This window comes from Dipodomys merriami, unplaced genomic scaffold (genome assembly GCF_024711535.1).
Source record: "Dipodomys merriami isolate MVZ:Mamm:240054 unplaced genomic scaffold, mDipMer1.0.p SCAF_8, whole genome shotgun sequence".
In the NCBI taxonomy this organism is placed as follows: Eukaryota; Metazoa; Chordata; class Mammalia; order Rodentia; family Heteromyidae; genus Dipodomys; species Dipodomys merriami.
The window spans coordinates 57,461,178-57,477,513 of NW_027206401.1; the positions used below are offsets into that span (position 1 = coordinate 57,461,178).

The 16,336-nt window shown below is 36.3% G+C and overlaps 1 protein-coding gene across 1 annotated transcript in view; it reads left to right on the forward strand.

Moving 5' to 3' along the window:
• Positions 1-16,336, forward strand: part of Ibtk (inhibitor of Bruton tyrosine kinase) — a 59,590-nt gene that overhangs the window by 15,610 nt on the left and 27,644 nt on the right. The window contains exons 9-18 of the mRNA XM_070010815.1: positions 1,727-1,850; positions 5,400-5,577; positions 7,543-7,717; positions 8,446-9,051; positions 9,744-9,830; positions 11,048-11,130; positions 11,210-11,247; positions 11,706-11,802; positions 12,532-12,633; positions 15,948-16,065. Coding sequence (XP_069866916.1) covers positions 1,727-1,850; positions 5,400-5,577; positions 7,543-7,717; positions 8,446-9,051; positions 9,744-9,830; positions 11,048-11,130; positions 11,210-11,247; positions 11,706-11,802; positions 12,532-12,633; positions 15,948-16,065 — 1,608 coding nt within the window. The remainder of the gene's footprint in view (positions 1-1,726; positions 1,851-5,399; positions 5,578-7,542; positions 7,718-8,445; positions 9,052-9,743; positions 9,831-11,047; positions 11,131-11,209; positions 11,248-11,705; positions 11,803-12,531; positions 12,634-15,947; positions 16,066-16,336) is intronic.

The following is a 16,336-nucleotide window of genomic DNA, read 5'->3' on the forward strand; positions in this document are numbered from 1 at the left end:
GCATCTTACTGTGGTATGCAGTGAACTCATAGTTGATTGGGTAGTCAAAAAGTTTGAAAAAGGCATCATGAAATTGTAGGTATGCATAGGTCTGCCAATTTTTAGTTCACTGTCTTTAGCTTATAAGCCATACTCAAAATGTCTCACCTGTGCTTGACAGACAAATAATGTAGGAACAAGTGCTTAAAGGTAATTTGTGATGAATCTTATATTTTTAATGGATTTCAGTCTTCTGTAGTGGATTGATCCACATTTCATTTACTGCAGTGTTTTGCTATTGTATTGTAAAGTTTGATTTCTATAGAAAAAAGTTTCCTTTTTCAGACCAATATTTGATTATATTACTTAGTTACCATAATAAAAGAACAGAAATAAGCCTTTGTACAAATAGAACTCATTATTGAAAGAGAATGGTTGTAGGAAAGAATTTGAGGAAGCAGCATCTAACTTTTAAAGCAATTAGTGATGTAAATTTGAGGTGAGCGCCAGTGGCTTATGCCTGCAATCCTAGCTACTCAGGAAACTGAGATCTGAGGAATGCAGTTCAAAGCCAGCCCAGGCAGGAAAGTCCATGAGAATTTTATCTCCAATTAACCACCTGAAAACTGGAAGTGGCACTGTGGCTTAAAGTGGTAGTGTGCTAGTCTAGCTTTGAGAAAAGAGCTCAGGGACAGTACCCAAGCCCAGAGTTCAGGCCCCACAATTGACACACACACACACACACACACACACACACACACACACACACACAACACACGCACACACACACACACACACACACACACAAAATGCAATTATGTTTTGCGTGTGCAAAAGGGATAGTAACTTCATAAACAGGTACTACTCATTAAGTTAACTTTTAAGCAGAAAGTATCAAACTTCATTTGCTCATAATTATCTTTTGCTTAACAGAAAGTTACTTGTATTAATTGTAGAACCCATTTTAGTTATAAAGACAACTGAATGTATGGAAATGTGAACATTTAGAATTGACTTTAGAATTGACTTTAATAGTTTTTTTTTTCTGAGTCTGAATTGCTTTGTGGGATATTAATTGCATTTTTGTTATTTATAAAACTTTCCCTTCTAGCATTAAATTACATAGATACAAATTATATCCAAGTTTGCTTTAAAAAATTCTTTTTTTATGAGTAGATTATGGCATAGGAATTTGAAAGGAATGTTTTTCTTTAATGCAGGTAAACTATCTGAAAGGGAGGACAATCACTGGGCTAGCAGCAGGCAGGGCTCACTTTTGTGCACATCAGATATGCTGAAGTGTGGCCTAATGGATGAGTTATTAATTAGCAATAGTGATGACTTTCATGGTAGGTGTGGCTACTTGTATTTAGGGTTGGCCATGTTTGAAGATAGCATTTCAGTTTCATTTTGAAGTTTAAGTTGTTGTTGTTAAAATAGGCACACTTGGGGTTTATAACCTTACCCACCATCTGGCCTCCAAATGAATGGTAGTAAAGGGATTTAGTTATTGAATGTATCTGTGTGTGCAAATAAAAGGCTGAGAGAATAGGAGTTGGCCTATGTGGACGAAACAGCTGCTTGAAGAGGAAAGGAGGGGTTGGGGGTCCCAGAAACAGTACCACTTTCCTTTACTTGTCCTAATTACCTATTGATGGTTATTTGAATAGCCATTTCTTAAAAATTAAGTGTAGGTGTGTGCATTAGAAAACAGTAATTTAGGGGTTTTGTTTCTGTTTTAATCCAGACAGTTGAACTTGAAAAAGATTCTTGTGTCTGGGGGTCGTATGGAATACAAAGTTGATCCTGAACATTTGAAAGAAAATGGGGGTCAGAAGATCTGCATTCTCGCGATGGATGGAGCTGGAAGGGTGTGTATATTTATGTGCAGGTGTTGTGATCCCATTCTCAGGTGACAGCTGTAGGAAACCAATCATAGAAAAGAGGATTATCATGTCAGTGATGGTTCCTGTTGACTTTGTTTTGCTGCTTATTTTTGCTATCCAATACTAATTACTATGGAGTTCGTATTTCAGGAAAAATATGACAATGGTTTAATGTTGCATAGGGTTTCTCTATTAAAGTAAAATTTAGAATTATGCAACTACATGAAGAACTTGAATAAATTATTTGGTATGTACATTCAATATTGATAAATGATGTTAAATTATATCGATAAGAGGTTTGTAACTACTTGTAAACAGGCGAGCTGGGTGTAGTGGCTCACACTTGTGATACTGGCTACTCTGGGTGGCAGAGATCTCATTTGAGGCAGTCCAAGCAAGAGACAAGGTGTCTTCTTACCCAGCTGGGTGTGTGGCTCATTCCCATCAACCCTGATGCACGGTGAGTCAAGAGCCGAAGGACTGATGTTCTGACTGGCTTGGGCAGACAGTGATACCCTGTCTAGAAAGTAACCCTAAGCACAGAAAGGAGCTGAAGGTATTTCTCTAGTAGTGTGAAGGCCCTGAGCTCAACACCAGGCTGCAGCACCCAAACCAAAACAGAACCAAAAAACAAATTAGGAAACCATCAATATTACAAATTTGATGCATACTTGGAAAAATTTTCTTTCAGACTTAGGATATATATGTTCAACATTTATAAATACTGACATTCTATGTATATATGCTAATCTCTTAGCTCTTTCATTAGGGTTCCAATTTTAGTTCCCTGTGAAAATACATCATTGCATTTCTCTAATAAAGTTGAAAATTAAAAATTTATATGTATATATACATATATATATACATATATATGTATATATGTATATATATACATTTTTTTGGTTGGTAGTGGGGCTTGAACTCTGGGCTTGGGCGCTATCCCTCAGCTCTTCAGCTCAAGGCAAGCACTCTACCACTTGAACCACAGCACCACTTCCGGTTTTCTAGTGGTTTATTGGAGATAAGATTGTCTCACAGACTTTCCTTACCTGGGCTGGCTTTGAACCATGATCCTCAGATCTCAGCCTCCTTAGTAGCTAGGATTATAGGCGTGAGCCACCAGCACCCGGCAAATTTTTATATTTAAATGCATGCTTAAATTGATACGTTGCTAAACTATAAATGTGTTTTTAAACAGTTTAGTAAAGTTTAAATATTTAAATTTGAAGTTATATTTTAAAATCGGTTTATATTAATAATTGAACTATTTAGACACAGGCTAAAAACACCTTTTTTGTCTTTTGCTTATAAACAAAGAACCTTTTATGATATTCTTTAAAGTACTATGAAATTTGTCATCTTAGAAATTGAAGAATTAGGCTGGGAAGGTGGCTCAGTGGTAGAGTGCTTGCCTTGCATGCATAAGGCCTTCAGTTCGATTCCTCAGCACCACATAAGCAGAAAAAGCCAGAAGTGGTGCTGTGGCTTAAGTGGTAGAGCAGTAGCCTTGCGCTGAAGAGCTGAGGGACAGCGCCCAGGTCCAGAGTTCAGGCCCCATGACTGACTGAAAAGAAAAAAAAAAAGTAATTGAAGAATTAAAGCTGGGAACTGGTGGTTCATGCCTATCATTCTAGCTTCTCAGGAGGCTGAGATCTGAGAATTGTGATTTGAAGCCAGCCCAGGCAGGAAAGTCTGTGAGATTCTTATCTCCATTTAATCACAGAAAAAGCTGAAAGTGAAGTTGTGGCTCAAGTGGTAGAGTGCTAGCCTTGCACATAAAGAAACTCAGGGACATTGCCCAGACGCTGAGTACAAGCCCCAGGACAAGCAAAAAAAAAAAAAAAAAAAAAATTGAATAAATCTTAAAGCTCCATATACTTGTTTATTATAGGCAAATTTTATTGCCATTTATTTTTCATATATGTGTGTGTGTGTATGTATCTATGTATGTATGTATGTATAACTTTAGTTTAACCTTGGCAGATACCATTTTGTGCTTTCATTCTTACAGATTGGTTTATGGGGGCATTTTAGTTTTAAAAATCCCTCGTTTTTGCTGGTAGCTGTGGACAGGTGGCATAGCTCTTAGGAGACAGAAGGCAGGAGGGTTGCTAGCGTGTGGCTAGCCTGGGCTGCATGGGAAGACCCTATCTCAAAACAAAGAACAGACTGAGCACTTTCAGTTTGTAAAAAAGTCAGGCATGTAATGCTAATGAATGGGTGATTGCAAGCTTGCTCTGGGTGAGGTGGATGAGACTGGATGGGAGGCCTAGCAGTTCTCTGCATCTAAGCAGTTGTCTCTGAGTACTAAGGTCTCTACAACCATGTGCAGCCGTTGAACTCTCAGGACAATTTTTCTACTTTTTTTCTATAATTTTGTTGTACTTACGTGACTGAGTTATGCATATGTTTGTTTCTTTCTTATGATATGAAAGTTTATTAGGAAAAGAACACACTTTCAGCAGACTGAAAGTGAATAATCTCCAGGGTAAGAATGATAATTATTTTACTCCAGTAAGAGGTTTTTTTTTTTTTTGTCTTGGGGGCTGAACTCTGGGCTTGGGCACTATCCCTCCGCTCTTCAGCTCAAGGTTAGCACCCTACCATTTGAGCCACAGCGCTATTTCTGGGTTTTCCTGCTCATGTGGTGCTGAGGAATGGAACCCAGGGCCTCATGCATGCAAGGCAAGCATTCTACCTCTGAGCCAACTTCCCAGCCCCTCCAGTAAGAGTTTTTATTGTACGTTTTTATTTTATCATTAAGCCCCTCCCCAGAAGCCAGTCCCCAGAATTAGGGACACTGACCCTGTCCCAGGAGTGAGGAGATTTGATGGATTATTACATTGTCCTATCATGGGTTAGTGACCTGGGTGGGTAAGTTAAACTTATCTTTCCTTGACTCTCACCTAAAGCGGAAATGAAACCTTTGGTTAACACTTAGGTATGGATAGTAGTGTGTAAGTGCATTTTGTGACATTTCATGGCCTTGACGGCTATCTGTTTTGGTTTAAAATTTTGGTTTTCTATAGCATTGTAACAAAATTGTTTGCTCCAAAGAAGTAATTACATATTTCTCTTTCTTTTGCCAGTCCTGGGGCTTGAATTAGCATCTGGGTGCTGTCCCTGAGCTTCTTTTGCTTACAGCTAGCACTCTACCACTTTGAGGCACAGTGTACTTCTGGCTTTTTCCAAGTAGTTTATTGGAGATAAGAGTCTTATGGCCTTTCCAGCCCAGGCTGGCTTTGAACCGCAATCCTCAGATCAGCCTCTTAAGTAGCTAGGATTACACGTGTGAGCCATTGGCACTCAGCAGAAAATTTCATCCCTTTAAGAAGAATGTATTGACATACATTTTAATGTTTCATGTTTGCTAAATGTACTTTCCTGAAAGTACTCTTTAAAATAATTTTGACCTGTGTATTATCTTTTCTGTGAAAGAATGATCATTGAAATACACTAATAGTTTTTTGACTGTTATTTCTTGGTTTGGAAGCTGTATATATATATTTTATTGTGGTATGATTTTTTTTTTAGGTGTTCTGCTGGAGATCAGCTACCAGTTCTCTTAAGCAATGTCGATGGGCATATCCACGCCAAGTCTTAATTTCTGATATTGCCTTAAATAGAAATGAACTTCTGTTTGTCACACAAGATGGGGAAGGATTTAAAGGGAAATGGTTCGAAGAAAAAAGAAAGAATTCTGAAAAGAAAGGTCAGTTTATGTAGATGGACAGTACACAAAAGTACCCTTCAGTTATTATTAGGTTTACCTTTGGGCATTTATGTACTTTTTTTCATGAGTTTATTTCCTGTCTCCTATTAGACTGTTTGTACACTGATCAATGGCAAGGACCATGAATATCTTACTGGTCTCTAGCATTTGGTATATTTTCTAGCACATTGTATCTCCTCACTGAATTATCTCTTGAAGGAATAAAATAGTTATATAGTGAAAGTACATATTAAAAACATTTATGATTAATCAAAAATTATATTCTTAAATCATAAGTAAAAAAGAATTAGTTTTGCATAGTTTATTCATTTTTTAAATTCTTTAAATTTCATTTTTATTATTTTCTGAATTTCAAAAGATTGTACAAGGGGATTACAATTTAATGCATCCATCTAAGTGTTCATTGGTTCTTAATCAGTTACCCCTTTCATCATTTTCCTCCATTTCTCCAGACTCATTTCACATTTACAACTTCTCTTATCACATATGTACATTGAGTAGTCTTTGCTATATTTGTCCCTCTTCCTTTTTCCATTCATCTACCCTCTCACTATGTCCGTCCGTCCCCCTTCTCCATTACAATCTCATTAAATTTTGAGTGAAGAGTCACTCCTGCATATACATGTGAGAGAAACATGCATCCTTACTGTTTCTGGTCTTGGGTTACTTTGCTTTGTATGGTATTTTCCAGATCTGTCCATTTCCCTGCAGATAACATGATTTTGTTCTTCCTAGTGGCTGCATAAAATTCCAATTTTTGCATATACCAGTATTTCTTTAAAGATACTCAAGTTTGAAAATATAAGGACAAAGTTTTAATAATACAGAAATATATGATGAACCCCTTTTCTTACCTACTCCTAAGTTTATAGAGATAATCTATATAGCAATAATCTACATGTATTTAAACCTTACAGTTCACTGAGACAAAGACTAATATGCACATAATAAGTTTCTTAGAATCATAGAAACTGGAGTAACTGGGTGCTCGGGCAAGGGTAGTAAAGCCCCGTAATGCTGAAATGATAGTAAATATGAGAGCGTATCAGAATAGTTTTATAGATTTTGGTAGTCCTTAGGATTTTGTTTTAGTCATATTTAAGTGCTCTGAAACTGAGGTCATGACGTCATGATCTCACATCTGCTTTTTTAGAGTTTCCTGTCTGTAAAGGGCTGCTGTTGATCATCCCTATTCCTCCTCTGTTGATCTTATCAGTCATCACGGGTTTTTGTGTTGTTTGTATTACGAATGTTTAAAATCTTTACATTTTCCTCCAGTTAATGATTGTTGCTACCTCAATAGTATCACAGTTATTCTTTTCTGGACCTAAAATAATGTAGATTCCTGGTGTTCATTACAGCCAGAATCCATTCTTTACAAATTTCATGTCTATGTGGAACCCTGTATGTTCTGCTTTATAGCCTGGGTTTGACTTGTAATGCAATCATTTGTTTAATGCTATTTTCCCTGTTAGGTTGTGGGTTTGATGGAGGTAGGGATGTGTTCTGTCACTGCTATTTCTCTGTGGGTAGATGGACAATCACTGTATCACAGAACTATGCTATGTTTATCAGGTATTTGCTGGATAAATGCAAGAAAGGGAGAGAAGAAAGGAAGAAACAGGCAGATTATAAAGATAGTACATTTATATACTTTTAATGCACATTGCCAAGTTTAAGAGATGTGAATAGATTTACCTTTCAAAAGGCTAACTTTAATTGTACAATAGAGGTGTTTGTTCACCGAAATGAAGTTATGGCTTAATATTTGCTCACCACAATCCCCTGTAGGTAGTGCCTAATGCATTGAAGATAGAGGTTCTGCAGACTTAATATATATGAAAGGTTATTTCCATATTTTAAAAATTGTTTTTGATTCTACTTTCAGATTATTTTAATACTGTCTGTAAAGCTTAATTAATGATAGTCTATTTCTTTTACCAGACATTTTATCAAATGTACATCATTCCTCATCAGAAGTGTCTTGTGTCTCTGATACAAATAGTATGTATGAAAGGATTCGACTTGAGAAACTTACTTTTGCCCACAGAGCTGTTAGTGTCAGCACAGATCCAAGTGGATGCAACTTTGCAATTCTGCAGTCGGATCCTAAAGCAAGGTATAACTTTCTTTCTTAAATGTTATTGAGTCATGTTTAAGTAGAGAGGTAGACTAATAGAAACGTCAGGGGTACTGTTGAAGAGGGAATGTCAGAATGTAGGCTGGCATCCATCCTGGTTTGCCCATGTCTGCCCAGGTTTAAGCATCTAATAAAAAAACCCACATTCTGCAGTGAGTCAGGCAGGCTTGTCCCCCTGCTTGTGGGGGACATGTAGGTGGGCAGTTGTGGTGCTTTCTTACAGTACTGAAAGAATGAGGGCTATAAACTGATTAGTGTGATCCTGTTCTCTGATCTGAGACTTGAAGTATTTGCTTGGTCTTCAGTTTGTTTTTCTTGTGAAATAAAAGATAGGTAAAAGAAGAAAAGTTAGGGAACTATACTTTTCATTGTCTTCGAATAGTTTTAATTATATGTTTAATGGTTAATTTTTTTTAATGAAAGTTTTCTGAATTTGTTCTAACATTTACTTTTAGAAAAAGAGGACATTGATTTCAAAGGAAAATTTAATTCTTACCATTTTAATATGAGAGAAAATACATGAATATGAAAAGGAATAAGAAAAGTTAGAAGATGATAAGATATGTAAGACTTGATGTGATATTCTTGTCTTTTACAAAATGCCAAATTAAGGTCTCTGTTTAATAAAAAAATTAATGTTCAAGAGAATCAGCTAGAGGTGCTTCCTCTTCATAGCCTTTAAAGTAACACTGTACTTTTATTTCTAGCCTTTATGAAGTTCCAGTGGTGTCTTCATCATCCTTTTTTGAAGAGTTTGGCAAACTGTTAAGGGAAACAGATGAAATGGACAACATCCATGATGTGACCTTCCAAGTTGGCAATAGAATCTTCCCTGCACATAAATACGTCCTGGCAGTGCGCTCTGACTTTTTTCAGAAATTATTTCTTTCAGATAGTACTACTTCTTCAGAATTGACAGATGTTTACCGGAAAGATGAAGATTCTTCAGGGTGTCATCTCTTTGTGGTAGATAAAGTTCATCCTGATTTGTTTGAATACCTTTTGCAATTTATATATACGGATACTTGTGACTTTTTAACTCATGGCTTCAAACCAAGAATTCTCTTAAACAAAAAGTCAGAAGAGTATCAGGGCTCTCTGAATACTGATGTGAACAAAATAAACTGCTATGAAGATGATAATCAGAAGTCAGCATATGCAGTATACAAAAGTAATCAAGCCCATACAATTAGTGAAAGGCAGAAAAGCAAACTGAAATCTTCTAAAAAAGGAAAAAGCCATGGGGAGGATGATCCTGTAAGATTGTTGCAAAATGTTGCAAAGAAATTTGGCCTCAGTAATTTGAGTAGTAGGTAAGACTTTTCCTTAATATCTATTCTATAATTTCCTCACTAAGTTCTCCTTTTAAATCATTTTTTTTCTTTTTTTTTTAACCCCCATCTTTCTTCTTACCTCTTTTTGGGTGAGATACATGGATGTGTATTTGCTTTGTTTGGGGGAGTCATCTCTGGAACTTCTAGATCAAATATTCATGGATAGGAGGTGTGTTACTGTGTACTGGGAGGATCTTTGGTGTTAAACCTGTACAGTATATTCTTTCTGTCACTGCTATTACTGGCTGGGGCAAATCCCTTTGCCTCTTCAGTTTCACAGTATATACAATAATAGATATACAAGTCTCCTTAAATGTGTAAATGTCTTAACAGTATTGTCACAGAAAGCAGAGTTTTTGATTTTTAATTTCCAAGGCACCTGTTGCTTGTGGCAGTATAAACCTGTGTGGTGAGCAGGAAGGATATATATTAGTGTAAACAGTGAAGCACATAGTGTTCTGGCTTTGTGTTTTGTCAGTAATAATTATTTAACATTTTGAATTCTATTCAAAATTGAAGTTTTATTTTATCTGGGAATGAGATTGCATTGAGGAATTTTCAGGAAGCAATATAATTAAGTTTAGATCTAAACTTGTTAGCATGGTTTTTGAGACTTTGTCTTGGTTGGGGAATAAATCCACCGATTGTTAACTTATATTTTTTCTTGATAGGTTAGATGGTGTCAGATTTGAAAATGAAAAAATTAATGTTATTGCAAAGAAAACTGGTAATAAACTGAAGCTCAATCAGAAAAAGTGGTAAGTTGGGAAGTGAGGATACAGTTTTCATATCTTAATGCATAAGCATGGGAATAGAGTTTTTACCCACAAGCCAAATATGTAGATAGATACCCTCTCTTACCTTTTCTAATATTTATTTATTAAATGTTGAAATAATATTAATGGAAAACATTAATGAATAACATTAACTATTCAATAAGACATGGAAGAAGTTTATTTCTTTTTTCTTTTTTTTTTTGGGGGGGGGGTCCAGTCATGGGGTCTGAACTCTGGGCATGGGCACTATCCCTCAGCTCTTCAGCTCAAGGCTAGCACTCTACCACTTGAGCCACAGCGCCACTTCTGGCTTTTTTCTTTTTGCTTATGTGGTGCTGAGGAATCGAACCCAGGTCCTCATGCATGCAAGGCAGGCACTCTACCACTGAGCCACCTTCCCAGCCCCTGTGATTACTTTCTAATGAAGAGAAGAAATTTTAATTTTTGTTTTCTTTGTTTGAATTTTTCTCTTGGTTTAAGTAGGATTTGATACAGACCACTGAATGAAACGATTATTTTCATTATGATTATTTCCTTCAGTGTAATTTTTTCCAGGAATAGATAACAGTATTCTAAACATATATTATTAAAAGTTTTTTGTTAAGTATTTGTACATTGAGGTGAAAAGCTTAGGAGATGGGGCCTTCTAATCAGTGCCTGGTACAAATAAGAGTTAAGTATGATATCTCTTAACTGTCACTAATAACCCTATCTGGTAGAGGAAAGGAAAACCAGCCAAAAGATAATTTTTTTTTTTTTGTCAGTTGTGGGGCTTGAACTCTGGGCTTGGGTGCTGTCCCTCAGCTCTTCAGCTCAAGGCGAGCGCTCTACTGCTTGAGCCACAGCACCACTTCCAGTTTTTCTAGTGGTTTATTGGACATAAGAGTTTCACGGAGTTTCCTGCCCGGGCTGGCTTTGAACCGTGATCCTCAGATCTCAGCCCCCTGACTAGCTAGGATTACAGGCGTGAGCCACCGGTGCCCAGCTGAAAGATATTTTTAAGTGTATATCTAACTCTGTCCCCTTCAAACTTACTAACTTACCTGAGGTGTAGGGAGATGGAAGTACTGTATTTGTATGTATATCTACAAGGTTTTAATTCTGCCTTCTTTTAGCTAAGTTGAACCAAGTCCTTTAATAAATTTGATGTACATATATAAAGAAATTTCTCTGATTTTAAATTAAACATCTGTTTGCAGTTCATTTCTGTGTGATGTGACCATGAAATCAGTGGATGGGAAGGAGTTTCCCTGTCACAAATGTGTGCTGTGCGCTAGACTGGGTAGGTCACTTTGTGTTAGCACCTGATTTACTTGTTAGTATTGCTTCATTCTTATTGTTTTGAACTTTATTCCTTTCAGAGTATTTCCATAGTATGCTGAGTAGCTCATGGATTGAGGTAAGATTTCAATGGAAAGTGTCTAATAACTGTACTTTATACTTTTGGGAAATTATATGCCAAAGAAATTCAGAATTAGAAATTAATATTTTAACTTGGTTTTTCATTTGTATTAAACTTGTATTTATGCTAAAGCCTTCTAGAAAATAGCAATCTTTGAAAGTTAAAGTCATTGCTTAGAAGCTAATGAAATCAGAATTTCCTTTTTATGATTTATACTGGGAATACCAATGTTTTTTCTGAATTGCTCTTTATTTCTATTTTATTTTTTTGGTATATATTTCTATTTTATAGAATACTTTAGAATTATATTTGTCTCCGTTTTACAAGGTTTTTGTTTTGAGCTTTTGAAATAGTTTCCTGTCCAAAGTTTCCATATTAATAACTCAAATGAAATTATTTGTATTGCATTATTTGAGATGAATTATTTTGTTTTTTTGTAATCTTACTCTGCCTAGGCTTCCAGTTGTGCATCTCTGGAAATGCCAATGCATTCTGAAATACTGAAAGTTATCTTGGACTACCTCTATACTGATGAAGCTGTGATGATAAAAGGTACTAAAAAGAGCTTAAACTAAGGACAAGATTTATGACGTTTCATATACTTGAGCATTTAGCTAACCAATTTCAAATGTGCAGCCATCACTACTTAGTAATTTCAGAGCATTTTCATTACCTCTCAAAATAATCTTGTCTTCTAACCATCACTAGAAATTCTCTAGCAATCACTGTTCTTTTTGTCTTTGGATTTGCCAGTGCTGGATATTTTTTTCTAAATAGAATCAAACTGCATAGCCTTTTGTGTCTAGCACTTCTTTTATGGACATGTTTTCAGGGTTCACCTGTGTGATGTCAGCAATTCCTCTTCCCTTCTCCTCTCCTATCCCCCCACATTTATATTGTTTCCTTTTTGATTATAATAGATTTGCAGGTTTAAGTCAATTGGTAGTACTTGAAAGTAAGAAGATTGTTTTGAATTAAAGATTTCTTAGTGTTGTTTGAAGTGTTAGATGATAAATAATGTTTTAAATAAGAAAGTCTAGAGAACTCCTTTGTATCCATATACACCTATGTATATCTATAAATCATATTTATCTGTATATCTATCTGTCATCTATATTTTCTAGCCATACTCTATTGGAGTCATTTCAATATATGGAAAGAAGTAATCAGAATTCTTTCTTTACTAATGTCTTAATTTTCTTTTAGTTTATTTTTCTTTACTAAGTATAATGTCTAGAAAGTAAAGAGAGTAATACTTGTTTTCTTTTTTTTTTTTGTTAGAATCTCAAAATGTGGATTTTATTTGTAGTGTTCTTGTGGTAGCTGACCAGCTTCTCATAATTCGATTGAAGGAGGTTTGTGAAGTAGCACTAACTGAGAAACGTGAGTAATTTTAAATTAGAATCCGTATATTTTCTGATTGAACCAAGCTTACTTTATTGACTTTAGTTTTTCATTATAGTAAAACAGCAGTAATAATAATAATAGTTGTTATTACTATGTGCCTGTCCCAGGACTTAAACTTGGTCTCATATTCTTGCTCATAGCATTTATTAAGGTGTCATAAAGTCATGACTACAAACGTTACCAAACTGAAGCTGGGCGCTGGTGCCTCATGCCTGTCATCCTAGCTACTCAGGAGGCTGAGATCTGAGGATCACGGTTCAAAGCCAGCCCAGGCAGGAAAAGTCTGTGAGACTCTTATCTCCAATAAACAACTAGAAAACAGGAGTGGCACTGTGGCTCAAGTCGTAGAGCCAGGAACTGAAGAGCCTGAGGGATAGCGCCCAGGTCCAGAGTTCAAGCCCCCCTACCAACAAAAAAAACAAAAACAACCCTCCCCCTCCAAATACCCATATGTTACCAACCTGAGAATTTCAAGTGTTAGAAAGCAAGATTCTTTTTATCTTTATTCTCATCTTGATTGTTACCTCTGCATTTAGCTGCTTAGTTTCTATTATTTGCTGTAATCCTTTCTCTTTTTCCTTCCTTCCTTCCTTCCTTCCTTCCTTCCTTCCTTCCTTCCTTCCTTCCTTCCTTCCTTCCTTCCTTTCCTTTTTCTTTTTTTCTTCCTTTACTTTTCTTCTTTTCTTTCTTTCCCTTTCTCTTTCTTGCAGTCTTTCCCTTCTCTTCCTTCCTCCCTCTTTCTCTATCTTGCAGTGTCTCCTCCCCCCCCCACAGTCTTTCCCCTCTCTCCCTTCCTTACTCCCTCCCTCTTGTGCCCCCTCCCTCCCTTCTCTCTGCCTCTCCTCCCCCAATTTCATTCCTTTCCTCTCTTTCCTTCCCTCCTTTTTCTCTCACAGTCCCCCTACCCCCCTGTTTCTTTTTTGGTAGTCAGGCTTACCATCAGGACGCGGCATTCCTGCTTCCGTGGACTTTTCCACTCACAGCTGGTACTACACCAGCAGAGCTGCGCCTTCACTTCTAAGGCTCTTTGCTGGTTAAGGGTTAATTGGAGATAAAGTCTCTCAGATTTCTCTACTAGGGCTGGCTTCAAATCTCAACTCTCAGATTTCAGGTTACAGAGCAGCTAGGATGACAGGTGTTAGCCACAGCTTTGTTCCATTCATATGTATTTCTCTTTTTTTCCTGTTATTTTGCTTAATTTTGTGGCTATTCTCCTGAACACTCAACTTAGAAATCCACAATAATTTTGTGTTTTTGTTATTTTTCTTTTGTGCCAAGATTCTTTAACAGTCAAAATTGTCTCAACTGTGTTGTTCACATTTCCCACCTTCCGGTTCCCACTGTCCCTCTGCTGAGGGCAGGGTTCCCTCTTTTCTCGCTTTCGCTTTCTCTCTCTTTCTCTTTCGCTTTCTCTTTCTCTGTCTCTCTTTCTCTTTCTCTTTCTCTGTCTCTCTCTGTCTCTCTGTCTCTCTCTCTTTCTTCCTTTCTTTTTGTTGTTGGTCATGGGGCTTGAACTCTGGGCCTGGGCACTATCCCTCAGTTCTTCACCTCAAGACGAGAACTCTACTACTTGAGCCATAGCACCACTTCTGGCTTTCTGAGTAGTTAATTGCCCGGGTTGGCTTTGAACTTTGAGCCTCAGATCTCAGTTTCCTGAATTACCTGTATTATAGGCATGAGCCACTGGTGCCTGGATGACGCTGTTCTTTTATGTAGTGTCTTAGTAGTGTTTAAATACTTTTCATCCTTCTACTTTCTTTAATATTTATACAGGGAGTAATTATATCTTCTCTGTGCTTAGATATTTAAAATTTATATTTGTTTTGCTTTTTGTTACTTTAGGACGCATGAAGAAGTTACTACTAAATTTTTATAATGTACTCTTGCTAAGAGTTGCATAGCTCTGTTGTCTTCCTTATTTTTCTGTGATCACTGATAGAAATTGATGAAATAATTCTATAAACTGGACTAATGTTTACTAATTTGCTAGTTACCAGAAAGACAATACCCTTGATCTTTTATGACCAAGAAAAGAAATATTAAAATATAAGCATATAATAGTTTAAGATAAGCGTACAGGTGATGTTTTTCACCAATTTGACTTTCCAGACCTCTGGATATTTTTTCTTTACACCTTCTGCACAGTTGTCTCTATGAATGAATTCCATGGTCTTCCTAGAAACTAGAAAAAAATAGTTTGATGGACTGTTGGGCAAGTTCAGGTCTTAAGTCTACTCAACAATTTTCTATGATACACTTTTATTACTCTATGGGATGTAAGATGTTTTCATCATCATTTGAAACGAGGTTAGTTATGATTGAAACCGAGACCCATTATTGTCTGTAATTTCAACTTTGGACAATATTCAGAGGAAAAAGAAGCAGCCATATATAGAAAGTAGTTGTGTTCCTCTGTGGATGAAGACTCAGTGTGAAAAAGAATAGTTTCAGAGAGCTGTAGTTAGTGGCGTATGGATAGAATGTAATTGGAGGGTTTTTAGCAAAATACACACTTCATATATAAGTTAATAAGATTGTTGCTAAATTCAGATTCTTTCAGTGTGTATTAGGTGCTGTACTAGCACAGATCATGGTAAGACTAAGATGTGTTTTTCAAATATATACATATATATTCTGATAGATTAGTTAGGCAATACTTTATAGAATTATTTGATCAGTTTCTCATAGTTTTAATATGTTAGTTTCATACAAGAGAGAATAACTACTTGGTGCTGCATAAATGAAAAGTTGTCAATGAAAAAAAAAGTATTCAAAAGGAATACTTTTGTTGGGAAGAATATTTTTCTTATAGTGTTTGCTTTTAGATGATACTTAATACTCCTTTTGCAGTTTGTTTTTCTCAAGATTTTTATGTGTGTCTCTTGGGGTTTTTTTGGTTAGTTGTGGGGCTTGAACTGAGGGCCTGCTCAAGGCTAGCACTCTACCACGTGGGGCTACAGCTCCACTTCCTGTTTTCTGGTGGTTATTTGGAGATGTCTCGGATTTTCCTGCCTGGGCTGGCTTTGAAATACAATCCTCAGATCTCAGCCTCCTGAGTCGCTAGGATTACAGGTGTGAGCCACCAGTACTGAGCATGTCTTTTTAAACTACTGCAGCTATTGTGATAGGACATGAGTTCTATATTTGTTCCAGTATAAGTTGGTTTTGATAAGAAAATGCTTTTAAGTATTCCTTGTTTTAAGTTTTCTAGTCTTACAAGTTTCAAAATAACTGTCTTATTTGTTGTAGTAACTTGCCTTTCTTCAAGTTTTGCAACTCTTTCTTTTTAGTTACCCTTAAGAATGCTGCTATGCTGCTGGAATTTGCAGCAATGTATAATGCTGAACAGCTGAAACTGTCTTGTTTACAGTTTATTGGACTGAATATGGCAGCTGTACTTGAAGCAAGGTTGGTTGAGTATATATATTATATGTTTTAGAAGAGCAGATGCATAAATATTTCTAATAGAAAATTTGTAAAGTCTTTTTTTTATCAGTTATTTTATTTTATGTTTTTGAGACAAGGTGAGTTTTATAGACTTGCTAGCTTAAAACTGATAATCCTGCTTCAGATTCCTGAGGACTGGCATTACAGAGGTATATGTCACTACACTTGGTTAATAAGGATTTTGTTGTTGTTGTTGTTGTTGGTCGTGGGGCTTGAACTCTGGGCCTGGGCA